This window comes from Brienomyrus brachyistius, chromosome 6 (assembly GCF_023856365.1).
Source record: "Brienomyrus brachyistius isolate T26 chromosome 6, BBRACH_0.4, whole genome shotgun sequence".
Taxonomy (NCBI): domain Eukaryota; kingdom Metazoa; phylum Chordata; class Actinopteri; order Osteoglossiformes; family Mormyridae; genus Brienomyrus; species Brienomyrus brachyistius.
In genome coordinates, this window is record NC_064538.1 from 20,350,359 (window position 1) to 20,361,687 (window position 11,329).

Sequence of the window (11,329 nt, forward strand, 5' to 3'; positions counted from 1 at the left end):
CCAGTCCATTACAAGGCTCATGCATGCATAAATACAATCACTACAGGCAATTTAGAGACAACAATTAACCTAAGTGAATGTCTTTGGACTCAGGGAGGATTTAGAAGTACTAAAGAAACCCATGCAAAGTATCCCCTTCTTGTGGTTCGCTATTTGCGATGGCATCCAGGAATTGACTGGTTTCAGCCCCTTTGATTTCATCAGCCAATGAGATGCGTTGGTCCTGCCTCCTCTGGTTGCTTGGACCCACCTCCTGTACAATCTGATTGGTTAGCTCTCTGAGCCAATCATTTTTCCTTCTGCCCTCAGAACATTTTTGTCTAAGTAAAACTCCCATGAGTGATAATTAAAGAATGAAATCAAAATCCACAGTATTTATTTTAAAATCAAGAATTATGCATTGCTTCGTTAAACATTCTCTACCCAGAATATTTTCCCAAGACACATTATGGTGCTCTACTCAAAACTACCCTTGGATGGAGACCAGGCCTCTGCCCTTGTCATCCCCTGTTTATGTCTTGTGGTTTCACTTTTGACTCATAACAATCTTGCTTTTATTTCGAACAGAAGACAGATCGGGCAGAAATGACTAGCAATGCTATCGTCTAACACTGATGCTGCTATCAGACTCCACAATGTCTCTCCCCTGACCCCAAACAGCCCCACAAGTTCTTTATAACATACAATTATTTAAAATTTTATTCTTTCATTATCATACAATTTTTAATGTCTGACTATGCAACTAATTCCTCAGACATGTAAATAGCCTTGGTAAGATAAGGTTATGCCGATTCTGAGTATTTTTAACAAAATTTTCACGGCCGGCATTAAAGACGACGAACTCACTCTAAGCTCACAAAACGCACAATTCAAAAACTATTCACTCAGACAGGAGGACCGGAAGAACATCAACTTGATTGCCCAGCGGAAATTTCTGTAAAAGGACCTCTCAGCTGCACCAGCAAGTGCAATCATCTGCTTCTCATAGTCACACCTGGGCGCCCATAAATTAACATTAAGCCTCCGTCATTTCCATCTGTCAGGAATGTCCAGGACTAACGCTTTGCACCACCGTAAGTCAGTGTAATTATGGCACTGGGAAGGAAAAGCAGACACGAAACACCGGGAGTTTGCCTGCACTCCCCTGGCAAAGCATCGTGTATTAGAAGCTGTAACCAAGCGCTATAACCAAGTGCGACACTTTCCCCATTCGGTTATTTACAACCTGGGGAGCTGCATTAAGAAGGGTGCAGTAATCAGAGGGGGAGGAAGCAGGCAGGTGAGGCGGTGAAGGCCATCTCAGCCTACTGTAGCTTGGCAGGGGTGCCATCAGCAAGGGCTCCGGCTCTTTACAGCCCCAGCTGACACATGCGTGAGAAGGAAACTCACCAAGTGACTGAGGATCCCCGTTCAGGCATCCAGCTGCATTAACATCCATGAGTCCTGAGACAGTGACAGAGCCTGAAAGCTAAAGTGTGGACTCCCATCTCTCTCTCTTTCTCTCCATCTCTCCATATTTATCTCTATTTCTCTGTCCCTCTTTCTCTCTCTCTCTCTCCAGTATGGCCAGAACTTTGCGGGGAAAAACAGCAATCTAGGGGATGTACAACATTCAAAGCTTAAAAGCAAGTATGCTAAAGCCACCTACTTTATTTTCATGCCATGATTTTGAAGGCGATAAGATTAAGGCCAAATTTGCTTATGTGCATTTCTGGCTGCAGTTAACTCTCCTTATCAGTCCTTCCTAGCAACGGACAACAGACTCTTTGTTATCAACACCTAGTCACCGAGCTGTACCTGGGAATGTGCATGTCCTGCATCCCATCCCATATCCTGAGCTCCATGTACAGATTTCACTCCGAGCTGTTGCCCAAACTCCTCCAGCTCCTGTGCCTATCTGTACTGCGCCACGTTCAGCAGCAGAGAGCCATTATTCAGCCTGATGAAGCTCCAAAAATGAGGGATGGCCCAACCCTTCAGAGGTTCCTGCGTGCCTGACTGTTAGCTTACTTTCCCAGCCTGCTTCATCATGGTAGGTTTAATTTAGAATATCAGGACATTCTGCCACCATTTATTTTCGATGCATATATGTCCAGGCAAGCAAAACAAAACCTAGACTCATTTAGCAGATTCTTCAAATAATTGTGCACAATTATGTAATTAGTTATGCAGTGAGGTGTTTAGAATGTTGCCTCACACCTCTGGTACCTGAATACAAGTCTCTACCAGGGTTCCTTGCGCGTGGATTTTGCATGTTCTCCCTGTGATGTGGGATTTCCCCCATGTACTCTGGTTTTCCTCTACAGTCCAAAACATGCTGAGGTTAATTGGAGTTACCAAATTGCGTGTAGGTGTGGGGGTGAGGGAATGGTGTGTGCGTGTGCCCTGTGATGGGTCGGCACCCCACCCTGAGCTGTTCCCTTCCTTGTGCTTATAGTCCCTTGGATAGGCTCCGTATCCCCTGTGACCTCGAATATAACAAGTGCTTACAGAAAATGGATGGATGGATAAGCAATCAATAAAGCCAGAGGGTGATGGAAACCCGCCTGATCTGTAATGCAGATTTAGCGAGCTTGAGCTGTCCTTTGGGCTGGGTCAGTAATCACAGTAAATGAGCTGCATTTGTCTTTCAACTGCCAAACGGGGATACTTGTAGCAGGACGACGACCCGTGCTAGTGTTTTTCAACCGGTGGGTCGCTACCCAAAAGTCATTTTCAGTTGATTGCAGAGTGTGCGATTTAAAAAAAATATATTGCCCCCCCCAAACAGTTGAGAGCTTTTAAGGTGATTTTGTATTGTGCCTAACAGATTACAGAAGAATGTGGGTACTGAGACCTAACCGGCTCAGGACCTCCGGTTTGTACGGCTCCTGCTGCTTGGGTTCGGTTTGCAGTGACGCCGTCGAGTCCATGTTGACCCCCCCCCCTCCCAGTAACTGGCACAGCTTCCCTGCTGTTTCCGCAGCTCTTTGATGTGAAAGAAAATCCTGCGGCGGGCTTGCGTCCTCCTGACGTGTGGCACCGATCCCTGAGCTTTTCCTGTTATTCAACCCCACGCCTGATGCCCTTTTAGGGAGGATGGGGAGCAAGGGTGAGGATCTAAGCCGGGCCGCGACCTCACACATTACTGGCACCACCTGGGATACAGTGCTGCTCGAACCTGGGTCTTCCACATCCATTTCCAAAATAGGCCAAACGTGACCTTTGTAGAGCAATGCAGGAGCGAAACAGGAATGTTTCTGAAATGGAAAAAACTGCAGAATCCCACCACCGGAGGTCTAAAACACAGACAGGATCAAAGGGGATTGTTAAAGCGGTCCATCAAGATACATATTCTTTTAAAAGATATTTTTGTTTAATAAATTACAGCATCACAAGTTCATAATTTAAATAAGTTTTTAGAAAGATAAAAGAGCAGATATGCACATAGATGATTCCAAGTTCTCGCACTAGTACAGTTATAGTTGCCATTGAAATTTTTAGGAAAACAGAATCGAAAACAGAATTTCAGGAACATATATGAATAAAATCCAACATGACGTAAAAAATGTATTTTCATTCTGTCAAAAGCATTCGAGTTTTGCAGTTCATGCATTCTGTCACATTTGTTAAATCTCCACTTAACAAATTTTTCCAATCAGTAAAATGTTCACAGCATGACTTGGAGGGAAATGTCTTTCATGCCAACACATGTTACTGTTTAAGGCACCTTGCATTGATCCCAGACTGTTAATGAAGCCCCATGAAGAGAAATCTGTCTTCACATACATATGGTCTGAGCAAACTGTCAATTAATAATGCCATTATATTGGGACAGGCTGACTGAATGTGTGTATGTATGTGTATATATGAAGTTTATGTGCTCTATGTATATTATGATATGCAGGCCTACTGCATATATACATACAGCATATATCTATAACCACATGGACTAAAGATTATTAACCATACTAATCTGAGACAGGTGCAGTCACTTGAATACACATCAACATAATGTTCTAAGTAACTACTGAGGTACAATTTATAAAATCGAATACATTTTCATCTTTTTTTTAAAAAATACTGAGGCTTAAGGTGTAAAAAAATGGAAACGATAAATTCTGCAGCTATTGAAAAAATAAACTTTATTTGAAAGAGGAATACAAGCATTGTCTCCACGCAAGTAACAATTCAATAAATTCTCTTTTAACGGCAATAACTTCATGCTCTGCATTAAAGTTCAAACGGCCTTGAAACAGTAACTACCCCCCCCTCCCATCCCCCATCCCGCCCAGAGAGGCTGAAACAGTTCGTGCGACTTTCTCTAAATGAAAGAATTTCACTCTGTTTCTCGATCTGGATGCAGCTTTCGGGTCCCCCGACACGGACAGTCCTCCACGGCCGGCTTGGAGCTCCCTGAGAGTGAACACTGATTCCGGCTTCAGGCGGCTGTGCAGGCCGTCTACCTGCGACTCATTCGCAGAGAACTGACTCCACGCATCCTCAGGCAATCTCTGCCATCCTTCACCTACAGAAAATAATTAGACAACAATTCAGTTTTTGCATAGGCCTACAGCCCTTCCCAGCAGAGCCACATCAAAGAGCTTGATTACTTGATCCAAATCAAGTTTGGGACAACTTGCGTAGATGGACATAACAGCAGGTAATATCGTGCTAAAAGTAAAACAGCACATGAGACACTGTATGAGGAGAACAAAAAACTTAATAACTTTAATTTTGACATATTAATAATGATGAGTGTATGGTAAGACTGACGGCTCGGTGATATTTGTAGGATAAACCAGGAAAACTCAGACGGACAAGACTAAGGGCGCAGATAAAGAAACCAAGAGACAAGCAACAATCAAAAACATCATATTTTTCGTCAAAATAAATTAAAACTCCTAGACTGAAATAACATATTCCTTCCCCACGTAGGCCTAACAATAAACGAAGACTTATTTGTCATAAGTTTCTGAATATTAGTTATGTTACACATTGACCCGTACATAATGTGCTACTCTTGATTTTATTTTTTATTTTATCATTTACAAAAGCACCTTTTTAAGGTCTTAGCCTAAATTTTACCTAAGAATATTTCAAGGAATTCTTTTTAGGCCTATATATTAGGCTTGAAAATAAAATCTGTGTATTGTGATGTTTTTTTTTTTTTACTCTTTTGTTACTTAAGATAATTCCTTATCGTTTTTATAGATCATATTTTTCAGGCTATAATATTGCTTACAGCCTGAGGGTTTGGATGCAAAAAAATGTTATACCGCATATTACGCAACTAATCAATATTCCGATGCGTGAAACAGAAAAATAACAAACATAGTTTACGTCAAACAGGCCTAGTTAACTACATACTAACCGTGTTTTTACGTCGCATTATTAGGTCTGATACACCTATCATCTGCATACACCCGGTTTTCTTTTTGAACAGCAAAGAACAACGGCGCTCCAATATCTAGTGAACTACCCACTTACTCATCTTTAGCATTAGGTGCAGGAAAATTTATCTTAATAGACAGTTTTGGAAAATTCATTGAAAAAGTATTTTAACTATACGCCTATTGAGGTATTTAGCTGTAGGCTAGGCCTACTTGAAATATTTAAAAGCATTTAACATTTTAACAGTATGAATTACATGAAATGGCATGGACATCTATAGATTTGTATTAAACTTTGGTAATGGAATTCAAACTCCTGCTTTAAAAATGTATTTCTTTTAAGTATATCAGTTATGGGCCGCAACTCAAGCCATCCATCCTTTGCATGCCCCCTTGCATGAATGGTGTAGGACTCACTAGCAGCTTACCCCTTTCCTCTGGTTGCTTAAACAGAAAGTACAGATGGTCCTGGGCTGCTTGCCGTCCCCGTCCCCCTGCGCGCTGTACACCGCGCTCAGGCACGGCTGCCCATCCTCGCTACCGTCCCCCAAAAGCAGCACGTTTGCCAGGTGCGAGATGTAGCTGGAGGCCAGGCGAAGCGTCTCGATCTTAGAGAGCTTTCTGTCCACCGGCTCGGTGGGAATGAGAGTCCGCAGCGCCGTGAAAGCCGTGTTGACGCTCTGCGTGCGGTCCCGCTCCCTGGCGTTGGCCGCGTTGCGCTGCTTCACCATCACCACGCCGCCGACCCCGGACTTGCGAGACATCCTCCGGTGCTTCTCGGCGCTGGCGCAGTATCCGTAGCTCTGATCCGAGCTGCCGTCGCTCTCGCTGCGGTTCTCCTCGTCCTCGGACATCATGCTGATGTCGGGATAGACGAGGTGAGTAGCCATGGGCCTCAGCATGGCAAATGTCATCATCGGGAGGCTTGGGTTTTCAGCAGCACGGAGAAATCAATCGGGAAACACTCCCGCTGCATATATGTACGTATGTGTCTCCGAAAACTTAACGTCAGGCTATCAGTTGCAGTTATTGTTAACATGCGTATATTGCGGATGTCAACTGTCAACACATGATTATCTAAACTACGTTTGGTCCTGGGAAGAACTGAGCGCGACGCGCTACTGAGTCCTTATATCTGAATGGGAGGGGTTGCCTGAGGCATGCAAATCCCCAGCTTCCAATGGAAATCGTGACATTTCCACCCTCAAATTCAGCTTCTACAGTGATTTACTTCTTACCTATATGCTTCATTTTTACAGCTTCCAAGCAATTCTCGCATAGCAGCTACTATTGCGATAAAATTGTTTTAGAACATAATCTGAAATTAGAAGACCATTTAAAAGCGAGATGGCGCTATACACTATAACTGATGTAATTCCTGCGAGCGTTATTAATGATAACATGATTCAAATTGTATTTAAATCGAAATAGGCCTATTATGCAACGACGCGTATACTGTACTTCCACCAAATATTCTGCAAAACAGTTTCAGTTTATTTGCCAATGCAACTTTATTTGATTAAGCAAATTCTATTCGATAAAAGCTCTGAAAATCTTTAGCAGTTCATTTGCTTGAGCTTTTATGGACATTTGGGGGTTGCATTTGGGTTGCATAATGGAACACAAATGCTGAAAAAATAATGATAGGACGCCAGTTACTAGTTAAACAAGAGCTAAAATGACTAGCACACTTTACCCCAAAGTTTAAAAGAATTGTTTAAGAGTAACTGTATATTATGGATGACATAACGAAGAAAATCACTTCCCATTTCCGTTAGGCAGACATAAATTCCAGTCACCGGTTCCATTGGTTTCCATTTATTTCACATGATCTTCAACTAAACACCAATCTAACTTAAAAGTTGATCAATTCCACTGTTCTTCTGGGCGGTTTGAAAACAGAAGCTGCCTCCGATTCCAACTTGCGGACTTTCGGGAAAAGGCGAACACAGTCCTTCTGCACTTGCCGGCTTTTAAATATTTTTCTTCTCCTTTTACTGTCTGGACTGTCTGGTGATTCTTTGGGGACTGTTTCTGTGTAAGTAATCATCTTAGAAATGAGCATAACATTTGTCCTCGCTTCCACATTGAATCAATATCTGTCTGTTCCCCGTTCATAAATAATTCTGACAACAAAGCCATCCACGTGCATGACAAAGTTATGTTCAACCTTGTTTTAGTTGATATTAATAACGTGTACCTGCAGAATGTTTAAATTTGAAAAAAAAATGTCTTGTTATTTCGTCGTGTTTTTTGAGTTTTGGTCCAGTAATGCACTACTGCAATTTTATTTGAAGAACGACTTGCTGATTTTCTATTCATCCGGAAATATAAATTGGTCCTCCTCAACATCGTTAGATATTTATCAATCAACTAAAATACGGTCATAGTTAAATGGAAAAGTAACGCGAAGTTGGGAGTAATATTTCTGGAGAAAGAATTTTCTGTAGTAAAATCAAAATAAATATTTCCGCATTGGTTTGAGTCGGCTGCACAAGTTATTTCTTAAAACGTATTGTAGAAAATGCAGACACATATGTAGGCTCGCAATTTTTATTCAATATTTTTTTACTTTAATTTGTTACCAAGAACAAACATTTTGGCTTATAATAGGCGTAGAAGTTCTTGGCAATTTACCAAACATCGGACTATTATATTTTAAATTTTTTTGTGAATAACGTCACCCCTTGACCAAATTGAGACGGTAGTGCAAATGCAGACTTTTTTTTTTAATGGCGAAGATTAAACTGCAATAAATCAAACAACCCAAACTGATTTTACCTTAGGGTAGTCGTACATTATATAGGCCTACTTTATTATTATTATGCTATATTAATAATAAGTTGTAGAATATTTTGGGGGGTTTATATAAAACGTGGGCTTACTTACATGCTCTCAAGATATTGAATTAGCAGTTTCTGAAAAGTGTTTGGAAACGCATCTTACACGTCGTTCTTTTCACGGCCTGCTGCATTTGTATAAAGGCCCTTATCTCTGTCCCGCTACCTAAACAGCTAAAAGCGCGTTAAATCCGCAAATATCAAAACATCCGCAAACATCTGCACTCTCTTCTTGCACCTCGTTTGTACCGTATTCCCTTGACATTGGGAACGCATTTCGTGAAAAAGCGTAAAATCCCGCGTCACACAATAGAAAATTTAATATATCAGCTGTATGAGAAATTTCCGTTATTCCCACTAAGCACTTAGATTACTCGGTGTCAGAAATGTCAGCATTTTAGCTCTGTATCTTGTGGGACCATTGGTATTATAATATAGTATATTTCCCAGCTTCCCTCGCTGGTTACTGTACCGAGTGATCATTACAGGCTATAAATGTAAAAATCGGTGCGTGCTTTAACGCTGCGGTTCAGTGTTTTATGCTGCCCGCGCAGTAAATCGCTTAGCAGCAATGAAACGGGTGAGTGTGAAGCGACGGCGGGACTGCGACGGATCGCTGTCAGGGATTCCCTCGCTTTATCTGTGGCACAGGTTTGCCCCCCTCCCCTCCCCTCCCCTGCTGAGTCTTATTTTCCTTCGGTGGCGCAAACCCAGCTCCGTTTTATATACTGGGAAGCAGGGCACACTTTCTGCCCTTTTGCGTCTCTACACAGTCGCATGTGCGTAAACTAATAATGCGTGAACAATTGAGCAAATTTTATATTCTAATATTCGGTCTTAATCAAATTCATGTTATTTATCGAATGACTTTAACTAGGGCATAAAGTTGTATTACGATAAATAATAATAAAAAACAATAGGTAATATATACATTTATAATTCAAATTTTAATCTGTGAATACCTTTCAGTTCTGGGGCTAATAGCTTCGGAAAATTTTAGCTCTACGCCTATAGGACTATTTAGGCTAGGCCTACTTTAAATATTTAAAAGCATGTTATAGCCTAAAAGATATGATCTATATAGAAAATTAGAATAAAGGTCGCTATGTCTAATACCAATGCCGATTCATTGATAAATACAAATATTTAATACTAAATGTATCATTATCGAATAAGGTTAAAGTGTGTGTGCTCTGAATCATGTAGATAACCCATCCGATTTCTTATTATGATGTTCTTAAGCAGTATAAGAGAATTTTGGAAGAGCTGGCAGGACTGAACCTGTACAAAAAAGGCTTAACACGCGTAAATCATAAGGAACGTGTGGTTTCCAACGCATTTTTATCCTTTTCCAGCAAACGTCGTAACCTATTACCTGGCTTGGGTTTAGCGTCTGGCATTTCGGTACGTCCAACCGCACGTCTCACGCGGGGCCCCGTCAGCTTCGGGAACGCCGGTGTAACGGGACGAATCGCACAGCACGCGTCATTTTTCCAAATCATTACTAATAACTTGAGCATTCGGCTTGAAGTGACCGTTACTCTGCTTGAAGGCTCCCTTGATGAAAAACAGCTAAGCTCTACCGCTGGCAGCCTGTTCTCGTTTCTGCACGTTCTTGCTTTAGTCCGCCCAGAACGGAGCCGCTGCTGAGAAAGTGAAGCAGGCTCATAATCAACATAAAAGAGCCTCTTTATGACTGAGCCTGGTCACCAGCAGACTCTGTGTTACAGCTGACAGAGCATGAGCCCTTCAGAGGTTATTGCGAGCTGTTAATGTGGAGAAAGGCGGGTCAGCAGTCGCCATGTGTTTTCAGTAAGGCTGCACCTGTAAACCAATTCATCCCAGTCCGCCCCCTCCTGCTGCCTCATAAGCCTGCAATTAAGGGGGCTGTACCAATCACGGCAGGGGCAGAACCACTGGGGAGGGGTATCTGTTACCCAGGGAGGAGGGGTTGGGCTTTAGTGGAGTGCTGTTATTCTGACGAACCTAAGAGCTGATTTTCACAGAAAAAAATGGCCCACCACGCATCCGAGAAGAAGGGGCGTTAAAACGGACGTTCGTTTTGCATTTTTAAAATGCCACAGGTTAAGGTTCGCTCCTGCATTCCACATGTCAAGGATCAAACGGTGCCCAGGATTTCGCCCGAGCTTCACCCCTAAAATTTACTTTACAGCCCGTAAAAAAAAAATCCAATAAAAATTCCCTGCCCACAACACGTACTGGGTGTAGATGGCCATTTCTGTTCAAAAGCAGTAAAATGGCAGCCTCTTTTTAATATGTATGTAAAAGGACAGCGTCCTGACTGACTGTACAAATGGCCATGCAGCTTGGGGTCCTCGCATACCAGGGGCACCTAAGACCCTGCACTCAATTAGACCCTTGTGAAGTTCCCTCCACATGGTTGACATTTTAACCCCTTTTACAAACCTATAAGAACTGCGCACATTTGTTCCGGCTCTTAGCAGAGATGCCTGCGTCCCTATAAATCACCGTGCTGCCCCCCCCCCAGCTATGTGTCATCCTTCTGACCCCCCCGGTTAAGGCACTGTGTGTCATTAAGATGCGTGGAGTCATTTGCTCACAACATGTGTTTTTGGGGCTGCCCCCACCCTCGGACGAGGTGTCTCTGAATGACGTCCACAGCTGCCCCCTAAGACAACGATGGGGGGGAGGTGGTGAGCTCATGACACGCAGGTCAAGCATCTAAGCTCCGCCGCGATGACATTCTGCTGCAATTACATCGCAGATCCAGACAGCGAGTCGGATCACTCATTACGCTGTGAATTGGCCACAGATGACAGGACATCCCTATGACTTGACATCATAACTACGAGATGCTTTATTGGTCTGGGGCCGCTGGAGGTATTGCAGGTGTGCAGGTAAGGAACAGGTGTAACCTCCGGTGGCCTGGAGACGTCGGTGACACACCCAGGCTCCTGCGGAGTGCCAGACAAGCCATCGATGATGTAGGAGCCCACCTAGAACGTCATCTTCTGGGGGAGCAGCAGTGGTGAAGCTGGCCAAGGCCACCACACGGACTTTGCCCGGCACCTGCTGCCACCACAGCGGTGATACTGGGAAAGGGTTTCACTAATGCTTGGGTGGCACAGACCAGAG

The 11,329-nt window shown here is 43.0% G+C and overlaps 1 protein-coding gene across 1 annotated transcript; it reads right to left on the bottom strand.

Moving 5' to 3' along the window:
• Positions 1 to 3,382: 3,382 nt before the first annotated feature.
• tcf15 (transcription factor 15) lies at positions 3,383 to 6,567 on the bottom strand. Its single transcript, XM_049018469.1, has 2 exons — positions 5,801 to 6,567; positions 3,383 to 4,507 (listed from the first exon to the last, which is right to left on the bottom strand). The coding sequence occupies exons 1-2, from the start codon at positions 6,287 to 6,289 to the stop codon at positions 4,442 to 4,444; spliced, it is 555 nt and encodes a 184-aa protein (XP_048874426.1). The 5' UTR covers positions 6,290 to 6,567; the 3' UTR covers positions 3,383 to 4,441.
• Positions 6,568 to 11,329: the final 4,762 nt, after the last annotated feature.